The sequence below is a fragment of the Paroedura picta genome, chromosome 8, assembly GCF_049243985.1.
Source record: "Paroedura picta isolate Pp20150507F chromosome 8, Ppicta_v3.0, whole genome shotgun sequence".
NCBI classification, from domain to species: Eukaryota; Metazoa; Chordata; class Lepidosauria; order Squamata; family Gekkonidae; genus Paroedura; species Paroedura picta.
In genome coordinates this window covers 54,967,798-54,984,065 of record NC_135376.1, presented here as the reverse complement: position 1 = coordinate 54,984,065, position 16,268 = coordinate 54,967,798, and the positions used below count along the sequence as shown (strand labels likewise).

The 16,268-nt window shown below is 39.4% G+C and overlaps 1 protein-coding gene across 3 annotated transcripts in view; it reads left to right on the top strand.

Annotated features, from left to right (window-relative positions):
- SHTN1 (shootin 1) overlaps positions 1-16,268 on the top strand; it is a 104,140-nt gene that overhangs the window by 41,883 nt on the left and 45,989 nt on the right. For all 3 annotated transcript variants that reach the window (XR_013233598.1, XM_077349880.1, XM_077349879.1), the window contains exons 8-11: positions 788-882; positions 8,103-8,249; positions 11,128-11,281; positions 13,289-13,397. Coding sequence is in view for 2 of the 3 variants with exons in the window: in XM_077349880.1 (XP_077205995.1) it covers positions 788-882; positions 8,103-8,249; positions 11,128-11,281; positions 13,289-13,397 (505 nt within the window). In the remaining variant the exon portion in view is untranslated. The remainder of the gene's footprint in view (positions 1-787; positions 883-8,102; positions 8,250-11,127; positions 11,282-13,288; positions 13,398-16,268) is intronic.

The following is a 16,268-nucleotide window of genomic DNA, read 5'->3' as shown; positions in this document are numbered from 1 at the left end:
ATGAAGTTAGAGGCATGCATATGAAAGCAAGGCTCCAAGCATGCATTTATCTTCATTGCTAAGGAATCCCAGGAGCAAATGTCATCTCTGGAGTTCCTAGCCATATCCAGTAGCTGGAGCCCCTACCAGATCATGAGTTTAAATGCCAGAAATCTATTTGGAAGGATGCTGTGAGGGTCAGTACCCCACCACTTGTAGACAAATGATTGGCAGTGTCACCACTTGTATGCCAAGAACTGTGTAAGAGCATCCCTGTGCAAGTGCGCTGTTGAATCAGAGTTGTTAGGTTTTTAAATGAACAAATAATACATTGTAGGTTGCTATTTATGTTACTTGTATTGCATAATGGCCTGAAGGGGGATAAGGACGACCCAACTCTTACAGCGTACCACAAGCTTTCCTGTCTGATCCTCAGGAGACTGTTGTTCCTTACTTTAAGAAGGCATGGAAAGCAAGTCTTGCTGGCATTCAAGGAGACAGTCCTGCCTTAGAATTATCGTTGTGTGGCTATCGCTGCTGAAGGAAGCCTCCATTTGTCTCCTTTATTACATTGGCATAAGTTGTTTAACTACAGAGCAGGATTGGCATTACAGTCACCATAGAAGTACAAGTAGAGGGGAAATGACTCTGAATATATTATGGCCCTACCTAGTTTGCAGAAACAATGGCCTAGTAAAAGCCAAAATCCTTTTTTAAATGTTCCTTCCTAATCCATTAGCATTCATCTTTGTTTCTTGCTATGTGTGTCGTGGTGTGTTTGGGTGTTTGTTTGTTTTGCTTTAAATAGTGTCTGTACTGGCAGTAGAAGAATATGAAGAACTACAAGTTAACTTTGAATTGGAGAAAAATCTGCGGAAGAGAGCAGAATCCTTTGCACAAGAGGTATGTAAATTGACAGGTTTTATTGTCTATATTAACCATTTTAATATGGTCTGAAGGCAAAGTGATGAATGGTTTCCATAAAGGCAGTATTAGCAGTTCCCCTAGTTCAGTGGTTCTCAACCTTCCTAATGCTGCAACCCTTTAATACAGTTCCTCATGCATAAAATTATGCAAGTGTTCTTTCACAGAAATTAAAGCAAAACTGACCAATGGTGTGAAGATCCATTGGTCATGATTGTATATAAATTAGTTTTTTTCTGGGGTTATTCAGTTCTGCCTCTTGTCCCACCAAGTCGATCTCGCTCATTTCCTCTGCTCCAGACAGACGAACGCTCTATCTTGACCTACCCCACAAGGCAACCCCCCCCCAGCCAAGCTGCTTGCCCTGCCACAACCCCTGTGAAAGGGTTGTTCAACCCCCAAAGGGGTCCTGGCCCCCAGGTTGAGAACCACTGCCCTAGTTGCATTATAACTTGAAGTGGTCAGTCCCAGACTTACCTGGGGCCATTTTTACAGTGATGTTTGTGTGTGTGTGTGTGTGTGTGTGTGGAGGGGGTGGAGTATTAGAAAGGGAAGGGATTCCTCTATGGCTCTTTGCTGACAGCAGAGAGCCACCATGTTTGGCCCTGCAAGGAAGAGGCAGGGCTTGCAGGATGAGTGGAAGCCAGAGCTTCTTGCTGGCCCACTCCTCCTTTGTTCAGGGAGCTGTGTCCAGGGCAACCACAGCAGTTGGCACCTGCTTCCTAGTCACATTTGTTCTTCCTTGCTGGTTTTTATGGCTATGACCAAGGAATACGTATTAAACCAATAGCAGTGCAATTCTATGCACAGTTTCTCCAGTCTGAGCCCATTAATTTCACTGGGTTTAGATTGGAGTGGTTTTGCATAGGATTGCACTGTAAGTATCTTGTGCTCTTGAAGGGACAAATTTGAATTCTCATTAATTAAATGAGAATAATAAACTGGGAAATAGTTTATAGCCAGCCAAAGCTGCCTCAGTGGTTCATACTTGATAGCTTTATGGTGGGTGTCTGATCTTAGGAATACTAATTAAGTTCACTTGTTTCCTTCTTTTGAACAGTGCAGTTTCTTCATGACTAAATCATATGCATTCAGGGATATTCAGCTGTATCAAAATTGCTGTGCATTGTACAGGAGCTAATCCTAACAGGGTGAATGTTTTTGTGTACTGAAGTGTGTCAGGGACAGAAAAGTCAAGAGTGTCGACACAATCAGGAACGTGCTTTCACTCCAGGGCCTGGTTGAAGACCACTGGAAAAGCCTCTTCACTTGGTTTTGAACATTAACAACTCTTAGTGTTTCAAGATTACTGTCTACAAAGTCAAATTTATTGGAAAAGGACATCCTGTGTAGGAAATAGGTATGCATCTTTATGCTGCAGGAGATGAAAAGATCTGCCCTTGTTTTTTTTAGGGGGGGGGAACCCATCATGAAAGCAGCATGTCTTTATGCTTTGAAACATGACTCTCTTGCTTAAATAGATATGGCTTGGTTTTTCAGAAGTGATGAACTTCTGTATTGCCAGTAATCTCTGTACAACTCTGGCAGGTAAAGTACAAGGCCACAGACATCTAATCCCTATTGGATTTGACATTTTATGCCCTTGAGAAAGCAGATGCAATGATACTTTGTTGAATTGACAAGTTTTATTTCCATGTTGCCAAGGCATAGTGTTCCATTTACTTTGAGATGCTGTCGTTTTCATACTTGTGGCACTGGAAGAATAAATGTTTCAGGACCTGTTGGATGCATCTGAAGCAGCCTTTTGGTGATTCAGATTATTGGGCAGATTCAAGTGAGTAGCCGTGATGGTCCGAAGCAGCAGAACAAATGTGAATCCAGTAGCACCTTTAAGACCACACAAAATTTATTGAAGGTGTGAGGTTTCATGTGCATGCACACTTCCTCAAAATGGACAAAATGGAACAAGGATCGTAACAGTACATATATAAAGCAAAGTTAAATTAGTGGCAAAATAGTAAACTGTGTCATAATATCCAAATTATGCCATGTGATAATTCTTTACTAGAACAGCTAATCAGTCCTTTTGAGGTCAGTTGTAGTTCACAAAAACACTGGAGAAATAAAACTGCCTATGTTAGTAATTCTTGGCAGATTCTAGGTCTCATGTAGCTCCCCCCCCACACACACACACACACACTGTTCATTCTCAGGTCCATTAGCTGGATCAGGGTGATAGCAGCAGACAAGCAGGTTGGAGAGCTGCACAGAAAGAGGTCAGGAGCTGCATTGGTCTGCAGGCCTCAGGTTGGGGACCCCTGCTGTAGGGCAACATCCAGTAATGTAGTGATGTACCCCTGTATTGAATTGTCCTTAGAAAAGAAGAAAGTTGGAGATAATAGAGCATCCTGAGAACATCAGTGATATTTTTCTTTAAAAGGAAAGTTTCCACACTGCAAGGCTACGACAATGTGCTTGGTGGAATGTGGGCAACTCCTATTGAAACCTTAGAGGCAGATGGGGAGACGGGAGGCTTCATTGTCCTGCCCACAAATTTGCTCAGTTTTTATTTATATAAGTGTGGCAACAATGGCTGTATCCACAGTCCAGTGTGTATATAATACACTTACATTTAAAGTGCACTGTCTATATTTAACTTGGTTACTTAGCTTGCCCTTCTCATTATGGGTCCTCAGGCAAATACTTGGCAGGCATTCTGTTTAAAATCCTGTATTGAACATTCACATGCGAAAAAAGGTCAAATGCTGTTAGCACGTTTTGTATTACTAGATAAAAATGCTCATAATTCCAGACAGCCATGACCTCCTTGTATAGGAATTTTGCTCCTCTCATAAGATTGCATGCTATTGATTCAGAGATATCAATGGGCTTTATTAATGATGAGCTCCAAAATACCTCTCATTTAGATGCATTAATGGCCTTTGGGTTATTTTGTAATAACTGTTCCATTAACATGTGACGTATCTCTAAATGGATTGAAAAACCTGCACTTATGAAAAGATTCTTATGAGTAGCCAAGGTTGTGCTTCAAAAAGCAGCTGTATAATTATAATTAATATAACACCCCACAGCTCCAGCTGTCATCCTTAGGAACTGGGTGAGGTCAGGGGAGAGGCGTCTTAGTCCTTAGAATCTTAAACCTGTCACCTGCAAGGTATAACTGAAGATTCATGTTATTACAGATTAAAGGACAAGGTAGACCTTTGTTGTAAGGCTATCTAATATTTCTGAAAGTATATTCAGAAGGTCAAGTTTGTCTTTAATTTTAAAAAGCACCATCAATTTATGTTTTCAGAATAAGCTACTCCAAAATGAAATTATCATTGAGTGGTTTAGGCAGGCAGAAGTTCTTTTAAATTATGAATAAATCTAAATTATAATAATTCCCACCCATTTTCATCATGTGGAAGGAAAGACGGTTAATAGGTAGCCTGACCTTCCTCTTTAATAAACTGTTTAGGAAAAGCAGTTAATATTTTACAGACTTTAGCCAAGTCTCTAGAAGTCAAACATTGAATCCTAGCTTATGTATATGTGACTATTCTTCTCTGATTTGCTTTTTTAAGACTAGAAGGCTGTTTTTAAATACTGTATAAGTAATGTGTTCAGTTTTACATGTTGCCAGTAGAGCAATTTCAATGGATGAAGGCACAAAACTATGTATCAAGCATGCAGGCAGCACAAACATTCATTGATTGTGTGTGTGTATATATATATATACAGAAATGGAATATAGGAAAAATAATCTGCAAAGATACATCTTCATATAGCACTCCTTGGATGATCTACTTCACTTAATTCTTTGTTTCGTATGCAGTTCTGTTCTGTAGTTATGCTGGCTATGCTATGTTTTTTAAAAATCTCTACATTTGGTCCCATTTCAGCATGCACCCTAATCCAAGCATCTGTGCATCCAAAACAAAGTTGTGCACTTGATTCTTGATGTATGCACTGTTTCTATAAGATATGATTGACACTGTGTTGGAAACACTGATGCCCTGTTAGGTAGAAGACTGTATAGGCTTAATGGTGTGATTTTTAACAGAGCTACACCCTTCTAAGCTCATTGTTTTAGACGGGAATAACTCTGTGCTCGGAGTGGGGACCAGTCCTTTGCAGAGAGAAGGGAGACACAGACACACCAAGCTGGGAGGAATTTGCTGAATGTGAAGCACCTCTTCATCCTGCTCCTTTCAATCTGAGCTGTGTGCCAGCACAAGCCTGCAGGTCTGCATGACCCGGCCATTACATGATGGACCGAGCTCTGGGGTGGGTTGCAGGAAGCTGCTTGAGAGCTGACTGGCTGAGAGACAGAGCTGGGCCTGGTTGCCCCAAATTATTCTTGCTTTCTCTCTTCCACCCCATGTCTGGGAGCTTGTTTTAGCAGTGCACTATAAGCCTGCTATTGATGTTTGTCTTTCCCCATTCGCAAATCAGTAGCGAGTAATGTGAGAATTGGCAGCTCTGATGAACTCTTAATAAATACAGAACTACAGACTGAACTGTTGAATGGGTTGTTTGTATAAATAAATAAATGCTCCAATATCTGATTTCATTTTTTATTTAATGATATACTATTAAGCTATATAAGGGATAGTGAGCATCTGTTAGCCAACCTGCTGTTCCTGTAATTATGACAGGTAAATACACAGTATGCGAGTGAGGCAAGAAAGAATGGGCCACTCAATTTCTAATACAATAATCCTAAAATACATTGCTACTTTTGTTGTACTGAGAATCAATTTCTTAGTGATTTCAGAACAATTACTGTACCTTTTCCCTCTAAATACAATAGACCCTGGCTGCTGTACAGCTATCTAGCATATTGATCAGAAATTCCCTTATCTACTGATTATTTTTATGATGATGCCGTTTTAAGCTCAATATCATATCCTATGTTTATTTTAAATATATGTTTTAAATAAACACAGGATATGATTGTATCGGGCTTAAAATGGCATCGTAAAGCCTTTGACCAAAATATTTATCATTTGTTAACCAAAATGCTTATTAAATATTAATGTTGTGTGGGGGGGTATTAGCTTGAGTGAACGGGGGGGGGGTAACCAAGATATTTTCTTTTGTACATACAGGATTCCAATTCTAATTAATTGGGGGTTTGATTCCCTGCTCCCCTACATGCAGCCAGCTGGGTGACTCAGCACTGGACTCGCCACAGCACTGATAAAGCTGTTCTGACCGAGCAGTAATATCAGGGCCCTCTCAACCTCACTTACCTCACAGGGTGTCTGTTGTGGGGAGAGGAAAGGGAAGGCGACTGTAAGCCACTTTGAGACTTCTTCGGGAAGAGAAAAGTGACATATAAGAACTAACTCCTCTTCTTCATATTGAAGCCACAGAGTAGAAGAAAGTTGGACTGGTATATTGCTACATGAGAAAACATAGTTTGATTATAATGCAAATTAAATTGAAACTGTATTACGCTATGCCATTTATCAGTTTCCAATTATCTGGATACATTGTCTCTTTCCATGCGTATTCTAAAATACCCTGTGAATAATGTTTTAGAAGCTCTGGCTATTCCCTTTGGGTAAATTAGACGGCTTCATGTCTAGTGAACACTAGGCATTAAGGTTGGGCGCTTCGGCGGCTGCCACTGCACTGACGATCGTACCTCCCCTCCCCCTCCGCGGCGCGGTGCTGGCTGCGTCAGGAGCAAATGGCCGCTTTGGACACCGAAGTGCCCAACCCTTCTAGGCATGGTGACTAAAGAACCTCCACATTTGAATCTCAGTGCTAGATTTCATCCTCCATGCTCTGTTGTGGCCTTCCAGGGCAAATGGTTAGCCACTGTGGGAAACAGGAGTGTACAGCAGATGGACTGCTAGCCTGCTTCTATAGGATTCTTTTTACAGTAAATGAAATTCTGGTTTGTTTCCTTGACTTAAAAGTTTGCATATCTGAAAAACTGAATGCATGAGAAATATTTTAATAGGTACAAAAATGATAATATCTAGGGACCTGCATAGGAAAGAACTGATCCTCTTTCAGTATTTGTTTTGAATCTTCAGGACTATGTCACATATTCCACTTTATGTACTATTTTTATACAGGCAATTTTTGATTAATTCTTTAATTGGCAAATTATGATTGCATTAAAGTTTTCACTGCAATGAATCTATGAGCATTTGTGCATATTGAAAGTTTGATTTTTGCATATAATGTCATTTATGAGCATATATTAACATCAATCACAAGATGTCATAGTCCCATTGTATACGGCACTGGTCAGACCACACTTGGAGTACTGTGTGCAGTTCTGGAGGCCTCACTTCAAGAAGGACGTAGATAAAATTGAAAGGGTACAGAGGAGAGCGACGAAGATGATCTGGGGCCAAGGGACCAAGCCCTATGAAGATAGGTTGAGGGACTTGGGAATGTTCAGCCTGGAGAAAAGGAGGTTTAAAGGGGACATGATAGCCCTCTTTAAGTATTTGAAAGGTTGTCACTTGGAGGAGGGCAGGATGCTGTTTCTGTTGGCTGCAGAGGAGAGGACACGCAGTAATGGGTTTAAACTTGAAGTACAACGATATAGGCTAGATATCAGGAAAAAAATTTTCACAGTCAGAGTAGTTCAGCAGTGGAATAGGCTGCCTAAGGAGGTGGTGAGCTCCCCCTCACTGGCAGTCTTCAAGCAAAGGTTGGATACACAGTTTTCTTGGCTGCTTTAGGATGCTTAGGGCTGATCCTGCGTTGAGCAGGGGGTTGGACTAGATGGCCTGTATGGCCCCTTCCAACTCTATGATTCTATGATTCAATTAAAAATCAGGTTAGAGATGGGATATGTATCAAATAAGATCCAACGATACATTTTGATGCAGTCCGTGATGTGCATTTGTATTTATAGCTATCCTCCCAGACAGCAGAGGAAAAGCAGTCTTCACAAAATCCTGAAATTTTATAAGGGGAAAAAATTCATAAGCAACCCGCACAACCATTAAGAAAATCAGTTTTGTCTTTGGAGCAATCTTAACGGCCCATCCATCCACTCGTGGCATTACACAGAGAGCTCTGTTGGCTGCATTTGGGCATCTTTGGCAGGCAGAAGAAGTAGAAAGATGCTAGCATCTTATGATGTTTCCTGTTGCACCTGGCCATCTAGCTGCTCCAGAAAAAGACGAGTTGACCATCTATTCAGTATATTCATATCAAATAAATATTGGAGTCTTTAATTATGTAAATAATTGTTTTGGTAGATGTTTATTGAACAAAATAAGCTGAAAAGGCAAAGCCAGCTTCTGCTGCAAAGCTCAGCCCCTGATGAACAACTTCTGAAAGCGCTGGATGAAAATGCAAAACTGAATGTAATGTTAGAGGAAGAAAGGTTACAACACAGGCAAAAGGTAAGAGTTGTACTTCTCAGGGGCCTTTTATACCAAACATGGCTTGTTACCATGCTTTTATCCTTCTTCACCTCCCTGTTCCATTTACATGTGGAGAGTCATTGAATAGTTTCTGGTTTTGAAAGTCTGCAGTCAAAATCCAACATTTGTTATGGCGTCTGAATAAAATTATGTGGGCAAATGAGAGTTTGTTTCCTCCCCAAGAAAGGGATTCTAAACCAGGACAATTGAACTCAGATGCTTTTGCAACTGTGGTTTAGAATCCTGATAGCTCAAGTATCTGCAATTGGATGTCACACCAAATTCAAGTCGGAATAAACCCTTCCTTCATAATAACATGATGCTGAATCCTAGGCCAAGTTTTTACAGTCTTAAGTCTGATTCGCCCAACAGGAGACTCTTACAGGTGAATTTTGGCCTGTGCAAAGCTGTTAACAAAAGGACATTTTGAAGAAGAGTTGGTTTTTATACCCCACTTTTCACTGCCCAATGGAGCCTCCAAGTGGCTTACAATCGCCTTCCCTTCCTCTCCCCACAACGGACACCCTTTGGAGTAGGTGAGACTGAGAGAGCCCTGATATTACTGTTCGGCCAGAACTGCACTATCAGGGCTATGACGGGACCAGAATTATCCAGCTGGCTGCATATGGAGGAGTGGGGAATCAAACCCGGCTCGCCAGATTAGAAGCCACCGCTCTTAACCATTACGCCATGCTGGCTTCATGACACAATACAAAACATATATCCCCCCCACCTGCTCTCCTCCCTGGAACCAGTGATAGAGGAGACATGGTGGGAATGACAGGGGGCTCTCCTCTAGACAAGCCACCTCAGCAGCAGGTAGGGGAGGAGGAAGCTCCCTGGAGACAGTCAGCGACACAAACAACTGTGTTTTCAGGGTTTGGTGAACCAACTGGAGTCAACTGGTTGTTGTGGGTTCCACATGCATGACTCCCCCTTCCCCAAGAAGTAAATAAAGTGCACAGCAACTGTTCACATACTCCACACTTTGATACAGCAAGATTCCCATCTTGCCACATCCTACCTCTGAAGATTCTAGCCCCAGTTGCTGGTGAAATGTCGGGGCCTAAAACTACCAGACCATGGTCACACAGCCTGGTTTTATGCTGCTTATATCTAATGGCTTTTTTATACTGTTGTTTTAAAATTGTAAGTCACCTCAGGCAAGACTCTGAAGAGGCGGTATAGAATATTCTAAATTGTAAATAAATAAATAATGCTTGTATGTATGTACATCCTGGAAGTAATTGCCAGCTTGTGAGAAAGGACGGTTTTCTACATTTGACCAAATTGTGTATATTAAAGGGTATGGAATTCTTTATTTTATTGTTTCTTAGCAATTCATCTCAAGTGTTCTTTGCAAGCAGCAGGGGTTAGGGAAAAGAGTGTGAATAATAACCTTTAACAGATGCAAGCATTGAATAACTTACATTAGCATTTCATTGCTTGAGGTTTTTTTCAATGTAAAAATGTATGTTTTTTTTTTTAATCTCCTTTAATATATTTAGGCACTTCAGTTTTGGAAATGTTTTATAAAACTGAAAACATCGTAATTTTCAGTACAAACTAAATTATGAAAGCTCCATGGCTCCTAATGGGGAATGTTTTTTTTCTAATTGTTTTTCCTATACTATAATTTATCATTTATGCTCAACCTCTGACTGTATTCTAAAAACAAGTGGAACTTGAATTAGAAGATACCTCTGGAACTTAACATGTTACTGTTTTCAGCAGTAGAGGTGACCAGGTAACCACAGAGTTGGATTTTAAAGAACTGCAAACAAAACGAGGTCACAGAAGTGATCTTTGTCAGCTTTCCCTTCTTGCTGCCATCTCTTGTGTATCCCCAAAAGCTATTCATTATGCTCTGAGGACCTTGGAATTAGTGTGGGATGAAGCTGTGAAAAGTGGCTGCAGCTAGATAGAGGAATTAGTAGACATCTCCTCCACCTCTTGCATGAGTCCTGACAGAGAAATGGATTTCTGTCAGTATTCTCTTCTGCCCACAGCCCCTTGTGCATCCCCGTTCCTGATGTCCACACACACACACACACACACACACACACACACACACACACACACACACACACACACACACCTCTTTCCAAGTCTCACAAGTGGCTTTTTGAGGACAGTGGTAAAAATCCTTTCCATGAATTCTCTCTTTTCACAGTTCATTTGGAAATGCTTTAGCACAGAAAATGGTAACTTGCACAGAATCCCAAGAATGTGACCTTTCGTTTAAAGAAGATGACATTTTTAGTCCAGAATGAATGGGCAGTTTCTACAGGCTGAAAGTGAATGAGGTTCTCTTCTGCAAAGGCTCCCATGGTCCCCAGTTTTTTTTTCTAATTACCATTGCTGCATCCATGCTGTTAATAAAAGAGCATTTTTTCCATTATATAAAAAACAAAGCCCAGATCATACACCCTGAGTAAAATAGAATACAGGTACTACTCTATTTAAGCAAATATTCAAATTTGCAACATACACAAATGGTGTTATAATATGTAGAGATTCTAAACTTCTTGAGAGAAACTGAGATTGTATAAAGTGCCTGATGTTTGCATGAGTGGGAATATTGACAACTATTAAACAGAATGGCTTAGTCAATGCGGCTTTGTGCTTAGCATGTCCATTAACCTTGAACTGCAAGGCGCAAGAATTGAATAACAGCAGAGTACTCTATTACTGTAACATACACATTCTTAAGGATTCAGACCTTGCTATTATCAGAGACCCAGATACTGGGTTTTGAGAAGCCCTTGGTTTACTAGTATGGTTGTTCTTTTGTTACATTTGTGAATAGGACAGAAAATGATGTATTTCATTGTAAATTTATATTTGTCAATGACAGGTTAAAGAATTAGAGGAGCAACTAGAAAATGAAGGCTTGCACAAGGAAATCAAATCCCTTAAACAACAGGTAGAACTTCTAGAAGATGATAAAAAGGAACTGGAGGGAAAATATCAGAATGCTGAAGAAAAAGTTAAAACCCTAAAACATTCAGGTAAAGTTCTTGTTGGCAGTTTCATTTTTATTCTTGATATAATGGATGCAGACTTGATAGTGATAATGGATACAGATGCAAATCATGTATCTTTAAAAAGCCAGGAACATTCAATCATTGTATTACCTTTACCAGACTTTCACATTATTTTATAATATGGAATTCTGGGATGCCACAGGAATATCCAGGTTCCCTCTGCAATCTTTTTTTTTTCTTCTTAAAGAGATTTCTTTGATAATTCCAAATTTCTTGTTCCGGTATCTAAAATGTATTTCTAGGCCCAGTTAAATAATGTATAGTCAAAATTCATAGAATATTATGCTGCAGGAAATGTTTTGACATACAATGGAGATTTATCATGCTACAATGACCAGTTAAAGGGGAAAATATTTTGTACTTTGCTAAATGGGAATGCTTCCAAATGTAGAAGTTGGGAAGGGATTAAAAGGATCCACACAGACATTCTAGATATAGCATTTATTAGTATATTCAAAGAAACGATTTAGCCCTTCACAGCAAGTCAGGAGGCAACAACTCCCACCATGTGAAGTTTTTTCTGTCTTGTGTTATTGGCCCTTATGTGATTGACATTTAAAAACTAAATGCTGTGTTGACGGCTATGCAGAAGGAATTAACGTTGCAACTCCCATGGGTGTTAATGGCTAAAATCCATGGGAACTGTGTGGTTAATTCTCTGCACATCAGGCTAAACATTTACCCCTCACTATCTGACTGTAGAAACCGTCTGACTTGCTGGCTATTATTTGTCCAGTTTATAGGCTAAAGCAAGACATCAGGAACACTGACAAAATCACTTAGAGTACATACAGTATGGAGTAACTACTGTAATTTAGTTGTTACCAAAGACTTATTTGCCAGAATGGTGCCTGACCAGCTTACAGCATCGTACCTATTAAATGCTAAAAACTGTAATTTACCACTCTTTATCTAAGATTGCCATTTCTTAATAAATTCAAAATACAGTTACCAGCAGGGGAAGTACTGTTTAACTATCCTAAAGCAGCTGGATTATGTGGATGGAAAATGTCAAAAGAAAAACATACTAATGCCTTTGTGCAAGGTCCTAAAACATTTTTATAGTGTTGTGTGTTAATTTAATCACAGGCTTGTAAAGTAACTGGAAAACCTATGGAACTTACCAAAGGGACTTGCTCAGGACCACTGTAGGATCTGAAAGGAATTACCTGTGTATGTGTTGACTGAATTTGAGCTTGATAGCATCCTTTAATGTCTGGTTATTCAGCTGCTGCCTGAGTGCTAACAAATAATGATTGTTTATGAAAAAGTGTTAAAATTCCATTAACCATTTAGGAGTTTAGAAGTAATAATATCTTAACTGAAGCAGAAAATAAACAAGAGCCTACTGGCTCTTTAAAGACTAAAGGGAAACATTTCCAACGTTTTACAGGGTGGATTCCACTTTTTCAGATGCAACGATACATCTAAAGAAATGGACTCAAATTCACAAAAGCATATGCTGGGATCAAAATTGTGTAGGTCCATTGTTAACTGTATCATGCTTTCTTTGCACAAAAGAAAAGGTCACATACTATCCCTAGGTGTTTTTACTCATGATTTCTGCTACAAAATGTAAACAGATAATTCTTAGTTCCAAAACCTGCTTTAGGTGCATATTGCCAGATATATCAACTGCAAAACTGACAAATTTTATTTTCGATTTCCCCTTCCTACCACGGGTGCATGGGGTGGTGTTCCTGGAGGAACCTTTTTCTGGGACTGTAGGGTGTTCTGTCCATGGCACTTTGGATCAACCCCTTTTAAATTAAAAGTTGTTTTCCTGTGTAATAATTAGAAACTTTTCCCCATAAACTATGAAGTCATAGAAGCAACTGAAAAAAGGAAGCTAGCTTTAGAGCCTGTCAATGCACAACAATTTTCAGTTAAAGGAATTGCTTAAACTTTTGTCTACAAGGAAGCAAGAGTATTTTAACCAGAAACTGACAGTATTTTGGCTTCTTTTCACAGTTGATGGACTTCAAAAAAGGATACACCAGTCAGAAAATCTAGTCCCACCCCCTCCTCCTCCTCCTCCACTGCCACCTCCACTTCCTCCTCCTCCTCCAAATCCAATAAAGTAAGTAAGTATACATTGAAAAACTTCAGGTTCTTTGCTTCGGCAAAATATGTGCTCTTTAGATTCAAGCTAGTTAAAGCCAGTGAATTCTAGCATTCAGTAAACTTGTGTCAAGTTAGAGAAATTATGAGAGCCAGGTCCAAGTTTTGGCTTATCACAAAATCAGCCTGGAATAATAGTGATGCTAGACTCACTAGTCTGTACTCCAAAGTGCTTTTAAAAAATTCTGTTCAATAATAAGGCTCATGCTTTAATTTGACAGTTAAAATTACAGTTGTCATTACAGCTACAGTTTAATATGTGAAGTGTTCGTTCATTTTATAACTATGTAGTCAGGATAACAGTTGCAATAAAATTGTGTTCAGACAGGTAACCATATTGATCTGAAGCAGCAAAACAACAAAGTTTTATTCAAGATATCAGCTTTCATGTTCTTGTATCTAAAGTGTGCTTCCATACAAAAGCTTGTATCTTGAATAAAACTTTGTTAGTAAAGCTGTGTGTTCAACGAGGTAGGTCAACTAGGACAGTTAGGTAATAAGAAACTGGCAGATCCTATCTCAAGGTGGCAGAGAAAATGGCTGCTTGGAGGAGTGGACTCCATGGCATCATACTCCACTGAGGTCCCTCCCTGCCCCCAAATCCTGCCCACTCCCAGCTCCATCCCCAAAGTCTCCAGGTATTTCCAAACTCAGAACCCTACGTACAATTTAGACCCATTTGAGAAACAGTTAATTCTTCTTATTCCATCCACCAACGTGCTTAATACTAGGCCTCTTAAAAACTTTTCTGTCATATTGTAAAGCTGGATAAATGTATGATCCGTTTAAAACTTGATAAAATCTTAATGCAGATAATTAATATCTACACATCATCAGAAGGCTTTAAAGTTATGCCATATGTTTGCTCTTTCAACAGCTGATTTTACATGTTATATTACCTCAAATAATCAATTTGCTTTAAGTTGACAGGACTTTTATGAAAATGTCCAAATAATGACAGATCAATAACTAGTGATGGAAGATTCCCCCCCCCCCAGAATTTTCTTGCATTAAGAAGCATGGTTTCTCAACAATGATGACTATTGCTAATTCCAAAATGTCAGTACTTCAGATTATCCTAATTGAGTTTGCCACTTCAAGGTTAGGATGGTTGCCCTTGTGCAGTGTGCCAAGAAAACACCAAAATACTTGCCAGCTTTCTTTTATAGAAGTCTTATCAAATTATTTTTTATCCAGTTAAAGGAATTGCTTAAACATTTGTCTATAAGGAAGCAAAAGTATTTTAACCAGAAACTGACAGTATCTGGAAGCCCATGAGTCATCTTCAGGATGAACACAACATGGTATGGATGTTCCCATTTAATTCAGGGCCTTCCAGCAGTCCGTGTACGTGTGCGTGTGCAAGGGGCACCCTTATGTGGAAACATCCTTTTTATATGTCAGTGATTGCTGGATCTGTGGCTTGTAAAAAACCAGGCTCAGCATTTTATATTAGCACCATGGCCCTGGTGTAAAAATACGTGATCCTTCTCACTTCATGAGATTAGCAGCTTGAGAAATGTAAATATTTTTATTTACATTTTAGGATTTTGAAGTTTAAAAGAAAAATGCAGTTTTCTGGCTTAAAATGATGCACCTTCTTATCAAGTATTTATTATCAAAGACTGTATCAAAGTCTTCCAATTTAAATACAACACTCCACACAGTAGACCACAATAATAATGCCGTCAGTAACCAAAACATAACAGTGAACCTGAAAATACAGTGGGGAAAAGTATGAAAAGCTTTAGTCAGTATAAAAATAAACATATGTAAGGTGTTGATCAAATGGCACTTCTGAAGAGTATGAAGCTGCCTTAGACCATGCAACATCTACCTTGGTACTGTCGATGTTGAAGGGCAGCAGGTCTCCAGGATCCTAGCCAGGGAAAGCTTTCCCAATATCTACTAACTGAGATTCCTTTAAATTGGTAATGCCAGGAATTGCTTTTGGAACCTTCTGCATATCAAGTGTGACATCTTTTCACTTGAGGCACAGTTGACGTCTACACCTTTTCACTTGAGGCACAGTTGACGTCTTTCTTTTATTGTATAAGATGAGGGCAGGGAAAAGGAGCACATGTATGTGCCTGATGGTCTTACCCGGTTGAGACTTCTAACCAGGGCTCATTCTGCACATGGAGGATAATGTACTTCCAGTGTGCTTTTGCAGCTGGGTTTTCCCGCGCAGAACAGGAAAATCTACTTCTAAGGCGCATTGAAGGTGCATTAACCCTTGGGTGCAGAATGGGCCGAGAAAGTATTATTTGAATAAGTCTTTGTCACACTCATTTTCTTCAGCTGCTCTGTAAATAATTTTTCTTCATAATTTAAATATATATATTCTATACTATTGGGGAGGGGGAGGAGTATTTAAGATATGGTCCTATTTCTTGCTGTAAAATTATTGTTAGATGTTTACCATCTTTCTCTTAATATTTCCACAGAATGATCCAACGTTACCCATGTTAGTGACTGATCATAATGATCAGGTTTCTGCCAGATGGTCTATTGGCCTGACTCATTTAAACAGTTACCCTGTGGCTTAATTAAGATATCACTTAGTCTCTGGCCTGGTTCCTGGTAATGAGATTGAAATCAGAAGGGGATCATCATTCAGTTTCAATGAAGACCATATCCAGAACTCCATAAAGTTATTTCTTGTCTAAGCTTTGTTACTAGCCTTGTTTTCTCCAGCTATTTAATAACAGATTTTTTAACCTAAGTCTTTCTTCTTTTGGGACTTTCCCTCTCTACTAATGATGGTATGGTAAACAACAGACTTGATATATAACAACTGAGATAATTAATAACATGTATTAATTGACAA